Raw genomic sequence first — 23,426 nt, 5'->3', positions numbered from 1 at the left:
CTGTGGTTCTCTCATAAAAAATTCATTTAGATCTTAGACTCTGTCTGGTTAGCGGCTTGCTAAAAACTGAGTTATATTGGGACTGAGTAGCTCACTCATTTCCTTGCTGTCATCTGTGTAGGACCTATCTTGTTTAAGTAGGGGCCCAATACTGGATGTTGTTCTCGACTCTGATTTGGCATACGAAAAGAAATACTTTGGGTTTCTTTCGATTTCATTCATGGCTTTTAGTTCTTCCCGCGATTCCTGACTCCTATAAGGTTCCTTTAGCTTTAGTTCGATGTTTGCTTCACCTGGAAAATCCTGGATGGACTGGTCACATAGATAACGTATAGCGTATCCTCGAATACGTAGTTTATACTCATATATGTACCTGCCAACCTGTAGTGTACATTATCATGAATATACTAGACCCGTTAAGTTCCTGCCAAAATCATTCCTGTATTAGCTAGTATTTCCCCACAGGAAAAAAAAAAGAGGTGCACTGACGCTGAAAGGCTCTTGATCCAAGGGGCCGAAGTTACCTTACCATCCTTCAATTAAACCTGATTACCTCACATTCCCTAGGTGTTGTATGACCCCTATTGGTTTAGCGCCTCTCCATGATTTATACTGCTATGTGCACCGCTAAAGTTACCCCTCGATTTTTTTTTATCTAAACCTTCACCGTTAAGTTCGTTACGTATATCCATAGCAATGGCGGCCCCCAAGGCGAGGGGAAGCTTCACCCTCTCAAAGTAAAAAAAAATAGTAGTAGTATTAGTAGTAGTAACGCTGCTTCAAAGCAAGTATCCTAGTCCCGTCTGTCACCCAGATAGCCTCACCGAAGCCTCCCTTCCCTGGTATGAAAATTCTGGCCCCGCCACTGATCCACTAATCCTTCCTTGGATACAGCAGCGTACCTCCGACAGTAATAAAGAAAAGACACAGGTACAGACAAAGCTTTTACTGACAACGTTTCACCTCATGTAGCGCTTTTGAGTCAATGATTTCGTCAAGTGAAATGGCTTGATAAAACTGTAGAGTGAAACTTTGCCACAAAAGCTCTTAAGAGTCATTCGTTTGTGAGGCTGGTAGTAGTTGTAGTGTTCCTCCCAGTTGTTAAGATACTTCCTGATGCCTCTGCTTCCTTTCCTCATCCTCTGCACTTACCACTTAATTTAATTACAGGTATATAATCACAAGACTACTATAGCACCTCGTTCATGTACATTGCAGCTTTTTTTGCACTTCTGTACTGTGTGTGTGTGTGTGTGTGTGTGTGTGTGTGTGTGTGTGTGTGCACATTGATGTTCGTATACATGTAGATGCTCAAGGTCGGTTTTTAACATTTGAAATCCTGTACTCGTGTATGCCCATCTGTTTGTGCGTTTGTGTGCACAGGCACGCACACACACATTAGCATACATATTACCAAGCAGGAAACAGAAGAAGATTCAAGCAGGGTAGACGAGGAGATAAGGAGGGGTGGCAGTGGTGGTGGAGGTAAGTTGGGTGGGTATGGTGAGGCGGTGGTGGGTGGTGGCGATGGTGAGTGGTAATGGTCGTTGGTGGTAGTGGAGGTGGGTAAGTTGGGTGGGTGTGGTGGCGGTAGATGGAGGTGGGTATGTGGGTGTGGTAGTAGGTGGTGGAGGGGTCAGGGGTGAGCACCTGGAGTAACCTCCCAAACAAGCATTGTGGGTCGCTTCACAAACACGCCTCACAATATTGCGTGTGAGGCAGTATTTAGCAAGCAGGCAGGGTTATCTCTGAGTCACTGCGCTAACCCACTTCATCACGGCAGGGACAGCCTTGCTTCCCAGGTCATCCTCACGGGTCGCTACCCAAGTCCAACACCAAAAACACTTCCGGTGTTTAACGTAACTGCTTTAGAAACTCGCATTAAGAGTTCACTTTAAATGGCGATGCTATAAGAAACAATGATTCTTAATTGTAAAGTTTACAAAGAAAATAGCTGCTTTTTATCTTACATACTCAACGTGAAATATAGCTACCAGTTACAAAAAAACAAACAAGGATGAGAGTGTAGTTCTAAAGAGATAGAACGTTCTGAAAACACCACCTGAAGCAATATGATCAGTGTGCGTCACTATTTTTCCCCTTAACAATAACAAAAAAATAATACTAAATTTTAGATCTGGCGATTTCCTGGAAGCGTCGCTCATCAAAAACTGCAAAAAATACCTACATGTTTTTCTAAGCCCGAAAAATCTGGCGCACGTACAAGCAGATAAGACACCATATATCTGACTTCACCCTCTTTCCAGCAGGTCAGAACATCCCAATAATTACACAATAACCATCCCGTCTTCAGTTGGCTCTGCTTACCTGAGCCCTTGAACCATGTGACGAAGCTTGGGATTGCCGTTGTAGAAGTGAGGGAACGAGAAGGCGACTGATGCCCCATAGTAGCATGGCCTCATGTCTAGGACACCTTTAGTGGGACACCCCTGCTTGCCGCAGAAGCAGGAGTTCTCAGGGTGGGCGCGGCCGTAGGTGAAGATGTCTTCTGGATGTACATAGCGGTAAGCCTCCAGCCCCCCGTGGGAAACAGTACTATTGTACACTAGCGGTAGTGAGCGACATAGCTGACCATTGAAGATATACAGCGTCTCGTTCTTGTTAAGCCCCGGACGAAAGCCGTTGGCATCTGTGCCACGGATCATGTTACACACATCACCATACCAGAAGTGGAGGGCCTCGTGTCCATTCCAAGCTAAAATTTTGTTCATTTTAGAAGTGTCGCCCTTGCCGGTGTGCATGACATAGAGTGGTTGTAGTGTGTTGTTGAGACCCATCAGGAGGCCAAACAGCCGATGTGGGTAAGGCAGCTCCTGAATGGTCCTGGCCCAGTCCAGCACCCGTGACTTGTGACCCCATAGGAGCTCACCTACATTAAGCCTTCTTATGGTGTTGAAACCATACATCTTCTTGATCATTATCAGCACTTTCTTCACTGCTTCCTCGTCCTTCACCAAGTCTGCAGCATTGACGAAAGGTATATTGACGGTGGTGATCATATCCTCCTCCGTCCCCGAGGATAAATGAGGTTGGAAGAAATACATAGGCCTTCCCTGGTATTCAACGGTACCGTCATCCCGATATGCAACATTCTCTTTAACTTCTTTCATAGTGTACACATAGGGTCCCACCTGCTGAACTCTGGGTCGCTGCCCATCCATGAACTGTCTCGGGTTGGTTAGGTTGAAGACGTAGACGGTGTAACGAACGTTGATTTCGGCCGTCCTCCATAAAAGGTCTTTTTGGGAGCCCTCCTTCATAACTATGGTGTTCATAACCCCCAGCTGCACCGCCACGTCCCACCACGCTAACACCACCAGCAGGAGGCTCAGACTCAACACCATCATCGCCAAGAGATTCCACCAGCGGCAGCAGCAACATCCGCGCTTCTGAGGGTAGTAGTGTGTTTCGTCATAGTAATGATCTAGATATTCACTCGACACTTGTTGACGTCGGCGTCTCCTGTTCTTGCCTTTGCCTTCACTCATACATATACAGCACTTTACTCTTGGAGTTCGTGTATGAGCCACCAACTGCTCAGCTGTTTCTTCCTCCTGTTTAACCTCCCATTCACTCAATTCCTCTTCCCCCTCAGTGATTATATATTCGTCCTCAATCATTTCTACCTCGTCTTCTGCCATACCTTTCATTTTCGTTTCGTGCACGTCTTGGCTTATCTCCATTATTTATTACAAATAATTCTCCAACAGTAATACTTAAAAGGTGAACACAAGATTCCTGACTAAGGAATTCGCTCAGTAAATAAGCCGCACAGAAGAAACCAGGTCTTGCTACGTGGAAACTCCATCACAGCCGCCGGACACCTGTATCTCAGACCCCACGATAAGAGCATAGGTGTGGCAGGTGTGCTCAAGGTCACTCGACACACATGACTGGTGGTGTTAATATTCTCCAGCTTCGGCCACTGCACTCCTGACGAAATTAATCGGTAATAGTCATTAGCACCGCTGGCTCTAGGTACTAGTGTAATGTACGACACCCGTAGTAAGGTATGCCCCAGGTGTGTATCCTCGAAGCACAGCACACTATATCTATTTTATTCGTTATTTATAGAGCGCCGGTGCAACACTACACAGTCGCCAGGTAATGTCTCTTGCAATTAATGGAGAGACGTAAGATGGAGACTCCACCACTCCTTGTGCTGCATCATATAAAGTATTATATCATCAACCACTAAGGACACTACGGTGATACCACGGTGTCTTGTACAATAAAAGACACGAGATCACCAGTTACGAAGTGTGTGAGCACACGAGTGCACACTCGGAAATATATCGATATTCTTGCCCTGGAAGTCTGCAGTAGCAAACACGAGACAAAGTATCAAATGTTTTTTCCATGGAAGTAACCACACACACTAGCGCAGCATACGTGAATATATATCGATGCTCTTGATCTGGGAGTATATATATTCACCAGCACACATGTGACAATGAATAGATGTTCCTGGCTGAAGGAAACAACACACACGAGTCAATATTTTCGACGTTCTTATCCTAGAACTAAGATAATTCACAGTATCACATTCATTTCATTTCACATGTCTGACATCACTTCTAAGAAGTGAGAAATGCACTGAAACGGGAACACAGCCTCCAGCAGCAGCGGACGTACGGCCGACACGGTGACCGTCACAGGAAACACTGGGCACATAGTTGTGTCTGTCGCGTTATCACCACACAATACTGATAATGCAGAGGTGTGGCCCCGTTTAGCAAGCCGTGGGGTTCCTCTACTCTGGGGTGTCACGCCGGGAAATACCTCGCTCGTAACACCTGGCCACCAGCACCTGCCTGCGGAAGGTTCCTGTTGGAGTCCTGTGGGTGGAGCCTCACTGAAGGACGCGTGTGATGCATCGCCGCTGACGCACACATCTGGTGTAAACCCTCCTATCACACTTGCCACTCCACCTGAGCAGGAGGTACACCATTACCCAGCTCCTCACACCGTGACGCATAACTATAAACACCAGGCACGCTTACAACTTCCTTCCATTTCAACACCTTCTGTCGCACGACCTCATTATGAACTTAGTTATAAAGCACACCGATAAAACTAAACCGCAACTATCTCCCTCAGTTTCTTGCTAGTAGCGTCTGTCAAGAGCACTGCTAGTCAAGACGAAATTCTGCAAGATGATGATGACCAAGGAGGAGGAGGAGAAGAGAGTGTGGTTCCTGTGCACTCATTACTAACACTGATGGTGCCTCCACTACCAGCCATGACTGACTGTTAACACCAGCTCGTACTGACGATCCGTCTGCCACACATAACTCTTGACCCAGCCGGATAACACGAAGATGCTCTAAAAAATAAGACGGAAATACGTAACAAAGGCTGCAAAGAATTGCGGGGAGAAAATACTGTAATTGCGCAGAGCATTAGTGCTGAACATTTTTTTTTAGAGCTTGTGTAGTGTTTGTGTTTTTGTGGTGTAATAATGTTGTAGTGCTTCAATGCGTTACGCTCGTGTTTTAGTGTGATATGCTCGTGTTTTAAAGATACTCTGGTCAGTGACAAAAACAAACCCACACGGAAGCAAAGTAAATGATGAGTACTACATATCTCGACTTTACACTGATGACCTCTTCAGTGGCTGGTGCCTACACACTACCATACTTTGAAAACTTGTCCTACTTCTCTTGTTGCTGCCTTGGCAACATTGCACAGCTCCTGATGACGTATTGAGAAGTGTGAAAGTACTTGAGCTAAAGATTTCCACCCCCGTGGCTTGTCTTGCGAGATATATATATATATATATATATATATATATATATATATATATATATATATATATATATATATATATATATATATATATATATATATATATATATATATATGTCGTGCCGAATATGTAAAACTGGTCAATTAGCAAGAACTCATTTAAAATTAAGTCCTTTCTAAAATTTTCTCTTATACGTTTAAAGATATATTTTTTTCATTAATGATAATGTAAAAATTTATAATTTTGCATCAAAAGAATCTTAGAAAACTTACCTAACCTTATTATAACAAGAACAATTTATTTTACCCTAACCTAACTAAATATATTTTAGATTTGTTTACAATATTTTAATACTAAACACAGTGAAATATATTTTTTTCATTAGGTACAGAATGATTTTGGCCAAATTATTGCATACACAAATTTTCACTTGTCCTATATGGCAAGATGAACGTTGCTATTTAAGCTAAGATCGCAAGTTCTGCCTATTCGGCACGACATATAAATATATATATATATATATATATATATATATATATATATATATATATATATATATATATATATATATATATATATATATATATATAACACATCGGCCGTTTCGCACCAAGGCAGGGTGGCCCGAAAAAGAAAAACTTTCATCATTCACTCCATCACTGTCTTGCCAGAGGCATGCCTACACTACAGTTATAAAACTGCAACATTAACACCCCTCCTTCAGAGTGCAGACACTGTACTCCCCATCTCCAGGACTCAAGGCCGGCCTGCCGGTTTCCCTGAATCCCTTCATAAATGTTACCTTGCTTACACTCCAACAGCACGTCAAGTCCTAAAAATCATTTGTCTCCATTCGCTCCTAACACACTCACGCATGCTTGCTGGAAGTCCAAGCCCCTCGCACACAAAAACCTCCTTTACCCCCCTCCAACCCTTCCCAGGTCGACCCCTACCCCGCCTTCCCTTCACTACAGAACTGTATACTCTCGAAGTCATACTATTTCGTTCCGTCCTCTCTACATGTCCAAACCATCTCAATAATCCCTCCTCAGCCCTCTGGATAAGTTTTGGTAAGCCCACACCTCCTCCTAATCTCCAAACTCTGGATTCTCTGCATTTATATTCACACCACACATTTGCCCTCGGACATGACATCTCCACTTTCTCCAGCCTTCTCCTTGTTGCAACATTCACAACCCATGCCTCACACCCATACAAGAGCATTGGTATAACTATACTCTCATACATTCCCCTCTTTGCTTTCATAGATAATAGTTCTTTGTCTTCACAGACTCCTTAGTGCACCACTCACCTTTTTTCCCTCGTCAATTCTATTATTCACCTCATCTTTCATCGACCCATCTGCTGACACGTCCACTCCCAAATATCTGAACACATTCACCTCCTCCATACTCTCTCTCTCCAATCTGACATCCAATCTTCCATTACCTAATTTTTTTGTTATCCTCATCGCCTTACTCTTTCCTATATTCACTCTTAACTTTCTTCTTTTACATACCCTACCAAACTCATCAACCAACCTCTGCAACTTCTCTTCAGAATCTCCCAAAAGCAACAGTGTCATCAGCAAAGAGCAACTGTGACAACTCCCTCTTTGTGTTAGATTCTTTATCTTTTAACCCGGCATCTCTTGCCAACACCCAAGCATTCACTTCTTTTACTACTCCATCTATAAATATATTGAACAACCATGGTGACATCACACATCCCTGTCTAAGGCCTACTTTTACTGGGAAATAATCCCTCTCTCGCCTACATACTCTAACCTGAGCGTCAAAAAGTGCTCGAGTCTGTCCAGGTTAACATATTTCCTAAGATGTGCATCCACATATAACCCTTTAATGCATGAGTACGACAGTATCCTGAGGCATATCTTTACGAAAGTACTTAACCTTACTCTAGAAGACGGACAGTGGGAAAAAGCTACACTTTCTGTCAGACTGTAAGGTATTGGTGTCCGCAAGGCATCACAGATTGCACTACCTGCTTTCCTATCCTCATGTATGACATGCAGTAAAGTTGTAGCAGCGATTCTCCCTGAACAGATCCGAGGGAAAGATTGCAAGGCATGAAGAGGTTAACAAGATCATAAAGAGCCTCACAACAGCCGGATGCACAGCAATAAAGGAGCCACCTCAACTATGCAGATCTGATGGCAACCAAAAGCATCCAGATGGTATCACCCTTCAAGCCTGGACAGACGGCAAGCAGAGTTAGGTTAGGTAAGGTTCATCAGGAAACAGGACAAGTGTATAATGGCGCGGGGCTTAGGCGAATAATGACCCGCCATTGGAGCTTTTGGTCATCTGACCGAGGCCTTCCGCTGGCTTACCGATCCACCCCTTTAAAAATTAATAGTTCCACACCGGATGGTGTGGAACTACACATGTGCATCCACGTTGTCTGATATCTATCTCCAATACCCCAGGGAGGAAGGAGGGGCAGCGGCCAGCTTTAGGGAGTCCCAAAAGTCTAGAAAATATGGTGAACTTGCCCATCATTATATGGTTGTTCCCATAGGCTCAGCGACCCTTGGTCCATGGAAAACGAATGCATTTAAGTTCCTTTATTAAGGAGCTATACAAAAGACTCATCAGGGTAACTAAGGAGCCCAGAGCGGCTAGTTATCTATTCCAATGACTCAGCGCTGCGGTACAGAGGGGTAATGCCTGCTTTATCCTGGGTACGCGTCCCAGCTCTGAGGAGCTGAAGGAGATTTTCGCATTGTAATCTGTGACAAACGCAGAGCAATAAGTACTTGGAATTTATCCCTCAAACCTCATATACGGTATATACCATCTCTGTATCAGCAATGTATCTTTTAAGTCTTGTGTACCATACCTAGTGATAAAAGACAAAAGATGGGGTGGTAGGGGAAGTGAAATATTCAAATGGCTTCCGGAAGAAATTCAAATATGTTTCCTCAAAGACTTTTTATCCACTTCTCCGAGACCATGGGTCCCACAATAAGCAAACTGAAAAAAAATTATGACAAATCTGCGTAAATCAGTCTAAACATAACGATATATAAACTCGATTCAAGTTGTAATTAACGATTGCAAGTGTATAAACAGGAACGTGGACGGGGGCTCGAATTTAAATAACATGTTTATCAGAGATGATAGAAAAGGGAATTATTGTACATTTTTTATGGATTCCCTCATGCATTGAATTCCTCCTTCATAATAAATTTGATATGCTAGTCAAATAAAGTACCCTGAAAGAAATTGTAGAACATAACTTTGGTGTGTCTGTCTTGCATTAGCAATAATGTTCGGAGAGGAGTAAATAATGAAAGTGAATGTCATGGAAATATAGTTGGAAGCATGAGTAGGTCTATCACTCACTATAATAATATGAACGTAGATAAGTACGTTCACTGAGCAACTTGCAATGTGAACAGACTGACTGATGTTGTAGTGGCCAGGCTTAAGCTTGGTTACTAGTACTTCTGGCAGTATGGCAGACACACAGCTGATGATCAAGCTAAATGCAAAGTATGTGGCCAGGCCTGTGGTCACTGTCTTGAACACTATGTGCTTAACTGTCCACTTATTGAGGAATTTAAAGGCAGTAAAATAATCGATGTGATAAGTCAGGGTAACTTATTAATGAAGGTAAGATATCAGGCATATTACACAAATATCCTAAATTTACTTGCAACAGGTAAGTCAACTGTAGATATAAATCCAGATGTACTCCTTCAAACCCTTTTCTGGGGCCTAATTCCTGGATCTTTTGTGTATCCACGTGTTCTTACCTTACCGTCCACAGGATAAATTTGGGTTACACAATAAACTAGCCGCATCGGCGCCAAAATCAAATCACTTCAGCTACTTGAATTAAAGATTAAATTTTCACCTGTTTGTCCAATACATGATTAGTTACAGTTTTTATTAGGAATTCACGTGTTTTATTGCTGTTTTATATTCATATTTTAGTCTTGTGTTATGTTTGTTTTTTTATTGTAGTGGTATCCTCTAGTCTTAATGTGTTATGTTCATGTTTCAGCAGTGTGTTATGCTAAAGTTTTTGGGTGTATTATGTTTGCGTATTAATGTTGTATCATGCCTGTGTTTTTATGTTGTGTTATGATTGTGTAATAGTGCTGTTATGCTCGTGTTTTAGTGTTGTTTTATACTTGTGTTTTAATGTTGTGTTATATTCGTGCTTTAGTGTTGTGTTATGCTCATATTTTAGTGCTGTGTTATGCTCATATTTTAGTGCTGTGTTATGTTTAATTCTATGTTCCGGAGCTATAGAGAAATTACCTCCAACAGGAGGAGAGGGGGGAACCATGACGCTACCAGCAGATCTAAGTCACACTACCAATTGTACTTCAACACATTAACAAAAATATGACGTAATCGGTGGTATCGAGTTTTTTTTTTATTTAAAAAAAATTATACATTAGCAGTGTGCTGCTATCATGGTTACGAAAGTTAACTTAGCTATGTTTCCCAGTCGTATTCCATAATGAAGGAGGGGCTTAATACATAGTGTTGAAAACCGCCAGTCTGAGCTGGGAGACTTCTGTAGGGTAACGAGAATATTGTCAAGTATTCCATTAAAGGTTCATCAGCAAAGTAAGCTTCAGAGGTCTCGTTCCAGCAGGATAGCCTACCTCATATATATGAGAAATGAACGTTTATGAGGATATCGCCATCATCACAGAGTGGGGCAACTAAAATTATATACAGGAGAAAAAAAGAAAGAGAGAGGAAAGCGAATTTTAGCTACATTACATGTATTTGAGAATACCGAATCTGTAAAGTAAAAGGACACAAGTGCAACTAATGTGACATTTATTGTGGCAACGTTTCGCTCTCCAGGAGCTTTATCAAGCCATTACATACAATACATGGACACAGAGGGTATATAAAGGCTCAGAGTGAGGTGAATACTAGTGAGGTACCATTTCGATGTTCACTAGTGGTAGTAGTAGTAGTAGTAGTAGTGGTAGTGACAAAAGTAATACAATATGGTAGAGCAATTAATTCGTACATGAGTAAAAGGATATAAAAGCTATTACTTGGGTAACATAAAAATAGGTTGGACAAATATAAACTGGAATGAGGCAGCTTGTTTCAGTGTTCACTCTCTGTGCTTTGTGTAGTATAACAGGAGAGACTATGTGATGGCAGGGTTTACTGTTTTCAGGAGGATTCTTGCTAAGACTTCGGAGATGGTGAAGCTGCCGTTGTTTTGTTTAATTGTATTTGAAACAGCGATCAGTGCTGATTCAAGGCACTTGCGTGTGCGGAAATTAGTTTCTTTTATCACTAATTGGGCGTCTCTGAATTTCATAAGATGATTGGTGGAATTTCGGTGTTGTACACAGGCGTTGTTTAAGTTGTCGTTCCTACATGCGTATATGTGTTCATTGAGGCGGGTGTGGAGGTTTCTTGCTGTTTCACCTACGTAGATCTTGTCACAGCCTCCACAGGGTATAGTGTAAACTCCTGCATTGACTGGTTCGTGGTGCTTGGGTTTTGTCCTGGTTAGATCCTTTATTGAAGTGGTAGAAGCGATGGCGACTCTGGTGTTAGCTTGTGAAAGTACTTTTGAGACGTTTAGTGCAACCTGGCTGTTGGGAAGAATTATAACTTTGTTGGGAGCGGTGTTGATGCGTGGAGAATTGATGATCTGAAGAGCTCTTTTCTTGCAGTCTTTGATGAAAAAAGGAGGAAATTGTAACTCAGTGAATGTTTGGTGAATGTAAGTACATTCCTCGTCATGCGCTGTATAATCCTACGGTTTAGCGCTCCCCGTGATTATAATAATAATAATCTAGATATTTGAAAATTATATTAGACTTATGAACAGTGTAAATTCATTGTTGCACCTAAGGGGCGATCTAGGGAAGGTAGAGATGGGAAAGAGGGAGGGAAGAATAAGAAAGAGCATTTGGAAAATGAGGATAGGTGGGAGGGAAGACGAAAGGAGGGAGGAGAGAAGAGAAAGGGAGGTAAAAGGAAAGACAGCACAAAAGGGAATAGGGTGGGGGAAAAGAAGAAAGATGAAGAGAGGGGAAGACTGAAAGGAAAGGGAGAGAAGCGAAGAGAGGTAGAGGTGGTGTTGGGGTTGAAGGGAGTGTTTAAGACCATAAGAGGATAAACGGGTGGTGGCGGTGGTGTCTGACACCAGGTGATCACAGTACAGAGAGATCCCTCACTCAGTGTGGTTACGTCTCAGTATGGTTACGTCTTGGACGCACCAAGCCCCACTTATCACCGTCAGCGTTGCAAATGTTCATTCAGTGTTTATAAGTCATGTAAGCACGAGAGAAGTTGCAAGACAAAAACATGCCGACAGGTTTGGTAGCACAAAGATACTCACAGCGCAGCAACACTTCATTTTGCGAAACACGTTCCGCTCAGAGGCAAGCGTTTTAGAGCTCCGATTTAAAAAAAAAAGCTCACTTGTGAGCGAAACGTTGTCCTAATAATGGCTTGCATACAAACAAAAGGTGAATTGGAATACCCGTAGTCTACGTATGATTGATTCCTGGGCTCACTGCCTCCTCGGCCCGATCCGCCTTTGCACCTACCTGGAGTATACCTGGAGAAGGTTCCGGGGGTCAGCGCCCCCGCAGTCTGGTCTGAGACCAGGCCTCGTGGTGGATCAGGGTCTCATCAACCAAGCAGTTACTGCTGGCCGCACATAAACGGATTTATGAACCTGATCAGCCCGGATGATCAGATACTGACTTTAGGTGCCTGTCCAGCGTCTTCTTGAAGACGCCAGGGGTCTATTGGCAATATCCCCTTATGTATGCTGGCAGTTGAACAGTCTTGGGTTCCTGATACTTACTGTCTTGTTTCTTAGTGTACATGTGGCGCCCCTGCTTTTCACTGGGGGAATGTTACATCTTCTGCCGAGTCTTTTGCTTTCAAAAGGAGTGAATTTCGTGTGCAAGATTCGTACTAATCCCTCTAGGATTTTCCAAGTGTATATTATCATGTATCTTTCTCCCCTGCATTCCAGGGAATACAAGTCAAGGGACTTCAACCGTTCCCAGTAATTTAGGTGCTTTATCGTACTTATGTGTGCCGTGAAAGTTCTCTGTACACTCTCCAGGTCAGCAATTTCGCCTGCCTTGAAGGGGGCAGTTAGTGTACAGCTGTATTCCGGCCTAGAGAGAACAAGTGATTTGAAGAGAATCATCATGGGCTTGGCGTTCCCAGTTCAGAATGTTCTCATTATCCATCCTATCAGTTTTCTGGCAGATGAGGTAGATACATTGTTGTGGCCTTTGAAAGTGAGATGATCTGACATTATCACTCCCAGGGCCTTCACATTAATTTTTCGCTCTATTGTGTGGTTAGAATTTGTCGTATACCCTGATACAGTTTTAATTTCCTCAAATTTTCCATATCTGAGTAGTTGAAATTTCTCTTCACTGAACTTCATACTGTTTTCTGCGGCTCATTTAAAGATTTGGTTGATGTCCGTTTGGAGTCTTGTAATGCCTTTGATGGAGGACACTGTCATGGAGCTATGGATTACATCTCTATGTCAGATATGAGGAAGAGGAACAGGATGGGAGCAAGTACTGTGCCTTGTGGAACAGAGCTTTTCACTGTAGCCGCCTTAGACTTTACTCTGTTTACTACTACTCTTTGTGTTCTATTTGCTAGGAAGTTATAAATCCATCTACCAACTTTTCCTGTTATTCTTTTATCACGCATTTTTTGCACTGTTACACCATGGTCGCACTTGTTGAAGGCTTTCGCAAAGTCTGTGCATACCACATCTGCATTTGGTTTATGCTCCAAAGCATCCAGGACCTTGTCATAGTGGTCCAGTAGCTGGGACAGGTAGGAACGACCTGCTCTAAACCCTTGTTGCCCTGGGTTGTGTAATTGATAGGTGTCTAGGTGGTTGGCGATCATGCTTCTTAAAACCCTTTCAAAGACTTCTATGATTTGGGACGTTAGCGCTATCGGTCTGTAGTTCTTTGCAATTGCTTTACTGCCACCTTTGTGGAGTGGGGCCATGTCTGTTATTTTAAGTGACTGTGGGATGATCCCTGTGTCTATGCTCTCTCTCCATAGAATGCTGAAGGCACGTGACAGGGGCTAGCATTTCTTGATGAACACGGAGTTCCAGAAGTCCGGGCCTGGGGCAGAGCGCATGGGCATGTCATTGCCTTTTCGAAGTCTTGTGGTGTTAGGATAATATCGGAGATTTTTGAAATGACCAAATTTTGGGTCTCGGTCATAAAGAATTCATTTAGATTATCGATCCTTAGTCTAGATAATGACTCGCGGAACACTGAGTCATATTGGGACTTCAGTATCTCATTAATTTCTTTGCTGTCATCTGTGTAGGTCCCATCTGGTCTAAGCAGGGGTTCAATACTGGATGTTGTTTTCCTCTTAGATTTGACATAGGAGAAGAAGTATTTTGGGTTTCTTTCGATTTCCTCTATGGCTTTAAGTTCTTCCTGAGATTCTTGTCTCCTGTAAGATTCCTTAAGCTTAAGTTCGATATTTGTATTTCAGATATACTGGCCCCTATCAGCAGCTCTATGATTCTTCGCCTTCGCCTGTATAGGAACCATCTCTCTCTTTCTAGTTTACATCTTCTCTTTCTTTTTCTTAATGGAATGTGCCTTGAGCAGATCTCAAGTGCCAAAGAGTTCATTTTTTCTAGGCAGAGGTTCGGATCCGTGTTGATCAGGATATCTTCCCAGCTTGTTTCAATTAGAACATGGCTGATTTGTTCCCATGGTATGTTTTTTTGTTACTGAAGTTGAATTCTATGAAGGCACCTTCATAGCTGATCACATTTTGCTGGTCAGGAGCCCTGTGCATACATACCTGTACCTCTATTATGTTGTGATCTGAGTGTATTTTCTTTGATATGGTTATATTACGTATCAGATCATCGTTGTTAGTGAAGATGAGGCCCAGCGTATCTTCTGGTCTTATAGGCTCTATTATTTGCTGGTTTAAGGTGAATTTGGTGCAGAGATTTAATAGCTCATGTGTATGTGAATTTTCATCTAAGCTGCCTCCTGGGGTGATCTCTGCTAAAACATTATTTGCCACACTCCTCCATTTTAGGTGTCTCAAGTTGAAATCCCCCAGTAACAAGATGTTTGGGGCAGGAGTTGGGAGATTTTTCCAGACAGTGGTTAATTTTCAAAAGCTGTTCCTGGGATTCCTGGGAAGTTGCATCCGGAGGTTTGTATAGATTCACAATGACAAGGTTTAGGTTTTCGATCCTTACTGCCAAAACTTCAACTACATCATTTGAAGTGTTTAGTAGTTCTGAGCAAATGAGGGACTCTGTGACGTACAGGCCAGCTTCCCCTTGTTGCCTGTTTAGTCTGTCACATCTGAATAGGTTATAACCTGGACGAAGATAATAAATAACCCGGAAAAAAAAGTGCAAATGAATCCGGTGGCTCACAAAGTTAATAACAATATATAAGCTGGAAACAGCAGTATGTGTTGCCCGAGAAGCAAATAAACAAACAAGAACTTAGATTTTCTAGAGAGACGAGTAAACAAAATAGCTAGATTAACACATGAGCAGTTAAATAAACAAGGCAAGTAAATAAACAAACAAATCAATATATTTTTAGATTTTGCACCAAGGGGCGAATTTAATGGGGAGTGCTACTCATCCTGTGAGTAAACACACTACCAGTATTAGTGACACTCATTCTTTGAGTGAATATACTACCAGTATTAGCCAGTGCCACTTATCCTGTGAGTGAACATACTACCAGTATTAGTGAGACTCATCCCGTGAGTGAACATACTACCAGTATTGGTCAGGGCCACTCATCCTGTGAGTGAACATACCAGTATTAGTGACATTCATTCTGTGAGCGAATATACTACCAATATTAGTCAGTGACACTCATCCTGTGAGTGAACATATTACCATTATTAGTGACATTCATCCTGTGCGTGAACATACCATCAGTATTGGTCAGGGCCAACAGTCCTGTAAGTGAACATACAACCACAGACAGTACTGGACAGTGCCACTCATTTTGTAAATGAGGATACAGCCGTCAAAACAGTATTAAACAGTGACATTCATTCTGTGAATGAATATACTGCCATAGAGAATTGAGCAGCATCAAGCATCTTGAGCGAACATCTCGCCATACTTTACAAGTCGTTGGTGATGATAGCCGGATCACAGAACTGCGATGGGCCGGCTCAGGAGGGTTTGGGGCTGCGGTAACACTTTCCGGCAGCGGGCGCACGATAATGGTGACTAATTTTACACAAGGACACCATATTGCTTAACCATATTCTGTAAATAACACACTAACAAATTATTGCCTGCCTCTCTCTCTCTCTCTCTGTCTCTCTCTCTCTCTCTCTCTCTCTCTCTCTCTCTCTCTCTCTCTCTCTCTCTCTCTCTCTCTCTCTCTCTCTCTCTCTCTCTCTCTCTCTCTCTCTCTCTCTCTCTCTCTCTCTCTCTCTCTCTCTCTCTCCATGAACACTCACTCACTAAGGAATATAGATGAAACGAAAGCAGTGGAACCAGACAAGCTATCACCTAAGGTAATGCAAAAAGGAGCTATGCAATCCAACAGGCCAAGCGCCAGACAGCTGGAAAACTTCAAATATGATTCCAGTATACTAGAAGGAAAACAGACAAGAAACGCTAAACTACAGACCACCACCTCTGATACACATACTAGCAAAAACACTAATAAAGATAAAGCCTAAAAAAGAGAACAGCTGATTATTCTCTGGGAAAACGCTAAGCTTATAGGATTATACAGCGCCTGGGAAGTGGGAACCAATCAAGGAAAAACAGGTTCAATTTCTTGAAACAAGAGTCCCTCGCTGAGGGGAGAGACTACACATACACAAGAAACAATCAGCGTGTCTTTAGAGATGACAAATCTTCTCAGAAATTGCATGGATTTTTATGACAGATAACGCTTATAAATAAAGCAGGATGGAGAAAACTGGGTAGAATATATCTTCCTTAACTACAAGAATGCATTTGACACAGAATCCAACTAAATAAACAACAGCTTTCAAGAACCTGATATTTTTTTTAGGACAATATACAACACGTACGTTAGATCCTTCCTAGAGTATTCGGCACCAGCATGGAATCCCACTTAAGCATATACAGAACCTTTAATAGATCCAAAGGTTCGCAAAGGACTGGTGCCGGAATTAAGGGAATAAACTATGAGAACAGCCTTAAGAATCTCTTAAAGCGCCACTGCCAAGCTGTGATAATGAAAAATTTTAGGGTTTGCACATGAGCTCAGCAAATTTACCAAGGCCCAACCTAAAAACAATAGGCCAACAAATAGTATATACATGCATCATACGCTGAGAAGACTAGCTCTTACAGTTCCTGGAAATACGTAGGGTGTAAGCAGAATTCATAAATTGTTGATAAAAACTGGGAGCTCACCCGAACACCTGGGAGTCAAGGTTAGTTTAATGATTTCCAGTCATAAACAACATTAGAGCTTAATTTCACACACAAAAAGCAGAGAACCGAGAGGGTAATTCACACAGCGACCATGATGTTTGAATTCCCGAGACCACTATGTGATATCAAAGTCAGCCAATGTCACAGGTAATGTATGCGCGCGCACATGTGGGAGTGGGTAGCCTCAGTGTACGGCCACAAGCGTGGGGATTCCTGCAGCTCTTTAGGATCTCCATGGTTCCTTGTCTAGAAAGTCACCTTACTAGGGTCTTCGTCATGTGATTACTCGTTTGGTGGTGCCATTGGTCTTACGGTTTTCACATGGCAAGAAGCGACCAGTGGCATGATGTTGACGTCTACTCACAGGATGCGATTGTGGTTGTAACTGATCTATGGCGGGTCAAGGTACAGCAGCCGCTGGCTTGGCGGTCGGACTTAGTGGATTGTATGGAGACTCTGGTTTCTGGTTATTGCTGAAGACATTGATGGTGTTGTCAAGTGTGGTGGGGACGCACCTGGCCGCTTCCCACATCCTTGTGAAGTGCGGCAAGGCTGTTAAGTGCCCTTGTTCCACTACTGTTTGTTGCCTGGAAGAAGTCAGTCACACAAATTTGGTTCATCTTATTTTCCTGTTTAATTATGACAGAAAAATTGTGGCTTTTAGAAAACGAAGGACGTTCTGATTCTAGGCCAGGCTGCCAGAGTAGAAAAAAAAATATGCAAAACTTGTCAAGGATGTGCAAAATCATATGGAATGAACATATTGTATATGTTAAACCATTGACATGTGTAACATCACGTGATATCAGTATATAGTGCGTCTATTAAATCAGTGAAATGTGGAAGATCACGTGATACGATTGTATGTCTGCTACAGTGTATCTGTTAAACTTCAGATTTCCAAGACCAGGTGGTATGAATGTATAATTAACGTGTCAACCCCCCATCACGGGTGTGCAAGACCACGTTGTTAACCAGTCACAGATGTGCAAGACCACATGACATTAGTGCAGAGTGTATTTGTTAAACTAATGACAGATGTACAAATATATAAAGTCAATCCTGTGCATACAGTTGATTATAAAAACGCAAAATTATCTAATATGCGAAAACAAAACTCTTTCGTACACTCTCCAGGTCAGCAATTTCGCCTGCCTTGAAGGGGGCGGTTGCTGTACAGCAGTATTCCAGCCTAGAGAGAACAAGCGATCTGAAGAGAATAATCAGATCGCTAGTTTTGAAGGTTCTCATTATTCATCTTATCATTTTTCAAGCAGATGTGGTAGATATATTGTGGTCTTTGAAGATGAGATCCTCTGACATAACTCCCAGGTCCTTCACATTAATTTTTCGCTCTATTGTATGGTTAGAATTTATTGTGTATCCTGATACAATTTTAATTTTCTCAAGTTTTCCATATGAGCTGCCGCCTGGGGTGATCTCTGCTAAAATATTTGCTACACTCCTCTATTTTAGATGTCTCAGGTTGAAATCTCCCAGTAGCAAGATGTTTGGGACAGAGGTTGGGAGATTTTCCAGACAGTGGTAATTTTTCAAAAACTGTGCCTAGAATTCCTGGGAAGTTGCATCCGGAGGCTCGTATACAACCACAATGACAAGGTTTTGATTTTCAATCTTTACCGCCAAAACTTCAACTACATCATTTGAGGTGTTTAGTAGTTCTGAGCAAATAAGCGACTCTGTGATGTACAGGCCAAACCCTCCCCTCTCCCCTTGTTGCCTGTTTTAGTGTGTCGCATCTGAATAGGTTATAACCTGGGATCCGTATTTCGTTGTCAAAATGACCCTTTATGTGGGTCTTTGTGAAAGCTGCAAACATTACATTTGACTCCGTGAGCAGTCCCTTGATGTAAGGAATTTTGTTGTTTGATCGCGGCTTTAGACCCAGTATGTTTGCAAAGATAAATGTCGTTATATTGATAGAATTGGGGGGGAGGGTTATTTGCTGGCTTTAATATCTGTTGTTCTGGAGTGGAGGCCAATGACTGTGCCTGTGTTCCAGAAGTGTTTTCAGCTGGTGTAGGATTTCTGTCATTTCTTGTCACTTTTTCTTCTTCCTGGCACTAAAAAAAACCTCCTTCTCTGGAGAGGTTATGGCTCCCCTCTTTTGTTTCCTATAGTCCAGCTGTGTCTTCTTGTCCCCTTTATATGATGTGCCTGGCGGTATACGTAGTAGCGTTTTCTTTCATTGACTGATGAGTGACACATTTCGGGATGAAATAAGTTACATGAAGGGGAGTTGTACCCTCCTGTTGTCATGTGGGTGCAGCATTTTTGGGATGGTCAAAGGTACATGTCCCACCTGTTTTTCCAGATATACCATGCCTGCAGATACCGAAAGCATAAAATTTACATAGATTGGAATTTTATTTGGTAGGATTTTTTGTGGTTGCGTTCCCTGCTGGTGCATTTTTTGTTTCCCCACTACCTACTGCCCCTGTATGAACATCAGTGCTTCCATTAGTTTTTACTGGTAATGTGTCAACACTATTCCCTGAGGCATCATTCCTTTTTGTTCCATCTCCAGCAGTATCGCTACTTTGTACCTCTGTAAACTGAATAACGTTGCCTTTACTTGTTTCATCACCAGGGCCACTATCTCCACTTGGCGTGTTGTCCTTTAGGACAACACTAGCACCCTCTGGAGCACTGTCTTCCAAGACAGCTCCATCCAACCCACCCCTTTTATTTTCCCAGCTGTCATACCAGATTGGCATGTCTTGCAAGAAGGATATTTTATAGGTGTTCTTGTCTTTTAATATAGATGTAATTTTCTCATACAGGTGTATCTCGTTTGGGCAGACCCAAAAACACTTCTCTGATTTTATATCCAAAGTGGTAACTGGTTTAAAGTTCCTGCATGACCCATGACACCATTTACCACAGAGATTGCATGTAATCCAGGCATGACTTCGTCTGTTACCCTTTCTGCAGACTACACAGATTTTCATGATGGTGGTCATTTACAACACTTTACAACTCTCCTAACTAGCTAGTCTATAACTACTAAAAGTATTTAGTTGTTAGTGTTTAATCTCATACAACAATCTTCCCTCCTCTAACCTTGAACAGTTCTTCATGGTAGGCTGGCTGGCTGGGAAATTAATTGGAAGAAAACGAAAAATTATGTTGAAGATACAATAAAGTGATAGACATACTACAGTTGATTGAATTTCAACAAAGGTTTCAATATATTCCTTCATGAAATGCTAATCTGGAAGTTTCAAAATACAGAAGGATAAAAGACACTCGCGAAATATTAGAGGCTTGAAAGAACTAAATCTGACCACCAGAGCGGAGAGGACTAGGCGACGCAACGACGTGCACAATTTTAAGACGAACTGACAGGTAAAATGGGTGTAGACTGTTTGAATTAAGAGGGATCAGGGACAAAGAAGCTGAAAATATGCGAGTCATAGAGATGCTAGAAATTGGATTTTAGTCTCAGAGTGGTTGAAAAATGGAACGAAATGGGTCGAAAAGTCTAAGTAGGGTTGAACAAGTTGAACGAGGAAGTGGTGGATGTATATTTAATACACAGCTTAAGAACAGATATCAAAAGTTTCAAGAGATCAGAAATTCGTAATTCCGATCACAACAAGTCTTCACAAGAAGCCAAGACTCGACCCACCCACCCTCCCCTTAAATAATTCAGTACGTGTGCGCGCGAAGGCACCCATGCACAAAAGAGCGCGCAAGCATGCTGACACACCCACTCACAAAAACAACAAACACATACACACGCGTGCGTACATGTAAGGGCGCACACACACAAAAATCTTACAACAGGCCAAGTGTCTATCGACGAATGCCTTTGACAACTGATGGCTAACACACGTGGGATGGCGCAAGGTTCTGTACTTGACCAATAGTGTCTAATTTACATAAATATTTACCAGAAGGAATAAAAAAGATTACATGAATGTGTTTGTGGACGATGCAAAAATCCAAGGTAAAATTAATAATAAAATTTGACTGTGAATCTTTATAAGAGAATCTTGATAAATTGAGCACATGGAGTATTGATGGATGATGGAATTTAATGTGGATCAGTGTCATGTAATATGTAGCCTTTTGGCCCATGTGCAGTTCCGGGGCGCTGATTTCCCGAACACCCTCCAGGTAGACTCCAGGTTATCCTCGGTGGCTATCCCTCCGAGTTAAAAATCCGAACAAATCTTATCTTACCACAAACCAAACATTTTCTTGTGTAACTGTTATTTAAATCCATTTGGTTTCATGTGTTCTAACTACTCTAAGCCAGGGGAAAACGTTACCTTGATCAACTCTGAATCTTCAGTCTTATCTTGAATGATTACATGTATTAAGACACGTCTAATCCTTTCCTCGTTTTAAGTCTTTTGTAGTTACATTAAAAATGCAATTAGCCTAGTAGTTTACTAAAACAATATGTAGAAAAATCTATTTCCAAATTAATATTTTCACGCGAGCGTATATACGACTGCAACAGTATCCATCCCAGCTGCCGCAGGCAGAGCAAAATTACACCTGTCTAGCAAGGCTACCTATAATAACACACGTGCTCTCAGATGATGGTACAATGAGCATATATTTCAGGGGTGGTGTCCCTGCCAACGATTGCTTACTCGCTTTCTCTGTATAATCAGCTTCTGGTATCATTATTATTATTATTATAATCACGGGGAGCGCTAAACTCGTAGGATTATACAGCGCATGTGGAGGGGGGATGGAAGGTATTCAGGCTCAATTCAGGGAACCGGAGCACAGACCCAATTCCCTAGAACAAGAGTCCCTCACTAGCGTCAAGGATCCTCCCTTGAGGGGTTCTGATATCAAGTACCATGATTATCATCTGCTGTTAGATAGTTTCACCTGCATACCTAATACATACATCTAAGTCCACAGCAGGATTCGAACCTACACACTCTGCATCAGAGTACGTAGTACATGCGCCACTACTTTGATGCAGTGTGTGTAGGCTCGAATCTTGTTGTGGACTGATAGATATATGTACTGTCATTCTAAATAAAAAATAAAAAAAAGATAGATAATGTTTGTAAATAATTTCGCCTGTTTGCGAATTGTGTGTGTGTGTGTGTGTGTGTGTGTACTCACCTAATTGTGGTTGCAGGGGTCGAGACTCAGCTCCTGGCCCCGCCTCTTCACCGAGTGCTACCAGGTCCTCTCTTTCTCTGCTCCATGAGCTTTATCATGCCCCATTTTAAAGTTATGTATGGTTCCTGCCTCCACTACCTCACTTGCTAGGCTATTCCACTTCCTGACTACTCTATGACTGAATAAATACTTCCTAACATCCCTTTGACTCATCTGTGTGTGTGTGTGTGTGTGTGTGTGTGTGTGTGTGTGTGTGTGTGTGTGTGTGTGTGTGTGTGTGTGTGTGTGTGTGTGTGTGTGTGTGTGTGTACTCACCTAGTTGTACTCACTTAGTTGAGGTTGCGGGGGTCGAGTCCGAGCTCCTGGCCCCGCCTCTTCACTGATCGCTACTAGGTCACTCTCCCTGAGCCGTGAGCTTTATCATACCTCTGCTTAAAGCTATGTATGGATCCTGCCTCCACTACATGGCTTCCCAAACTATTCCACTTACTGACTACTCTGTGGCTGAAGAAATACTTCCTAACATCCCTGTGATTCATCTGTGTCTTCAGCTTCCAACTGTGTCCCCTTGTTACTGTGTCCAATCTCTGGAACATCCTGTCTTTGTCCACCTTGTCAATTCCTCTCAGTATTTTGTATGTCGTTATCATGTCCCCCCTATCTCTCCTGTCCTCCAGTGTCGTCAGGTTGATTTCCCTTAACCTCTCCTCGTAGGACATACCTCTTAGCTCTGGGACTAGTCTTGTTGCAAACCTTTGCACTTTCTCTAGTTTCTTTACGTGCTTGGGTTCCAAACTGGTGCCGCATACTCCAATATGGGCCTAACGTACACGGTGTACAGGGTCCAGAATGATTCCTTATTAAGATGTCGGAATGCTGTTCTGAGGTTTGCTAGGCGCCCATATGCTGCAGCAGTTATTTGGTTGATGTGCGCTTCAGGAGATGTGCCTGGTGTTATACTCACCCCAAGATCTTTTTCCTTGAGTGAGGTTTGTAGTCTCTGGCCCCCTAGACTGTATTCCGTCTGCGGTCTTCTTTGCCCTTCCCCAATCTTCATGACTTTGCACTTGGTGGGACTGAACTC

General features: G+C 42.4%; 1 protein-coding gene across 2 annotated transcripts in view; it reads right to left on the bottom strand.

Moving 5' to 3' along the window:
- Positions 1-23,426, bottom strand: part of LOC128684557 (lysosome membrane protein 2) — a 151,261-nt gene that overhangs the window by 121,101 nt on the left and 6,734 nt on the right. The window contains exon 1 of one of the 2 annotated variants that reach the window (XM_053770817.2): positions 2,329-5,286. The exons of the other annotated variant lie outside the window; for it this stretch is intronic. Coding sequence (XP_053626792.2) covers positions 2,329-3,704 — 1,376 coding nt within the window. The 5' untranslated portion in view covers positions 3,705-5,286. Of the gene's footprint in view, positions 1-2,328; positions 5,287-23,426 lie in introns of those variants that run through there. 2 annotated transcript variants of the gene reach the window in all.

Source organism: Cherax quadricarinatus, chromosome 4, assembly GCF_038502225.1.
Source record: "Cherax quadricarinatus isolate ZL_2023a chromosome 4, ASM3850222v1, whole genome shotgun sequence".
Classification (NCBI taxonomy): domain Eukaryota; kingdom Metazoa; phylum Arthropoda; class Malacostraca; order Decapoda; family Parastacidae; genus Cherax; species Cherax quadricarinatus.
Note: the sequence above shows the minus strand (reverse complement) of the source record. Positions and strands in the feature narration are given on the sequence as shown.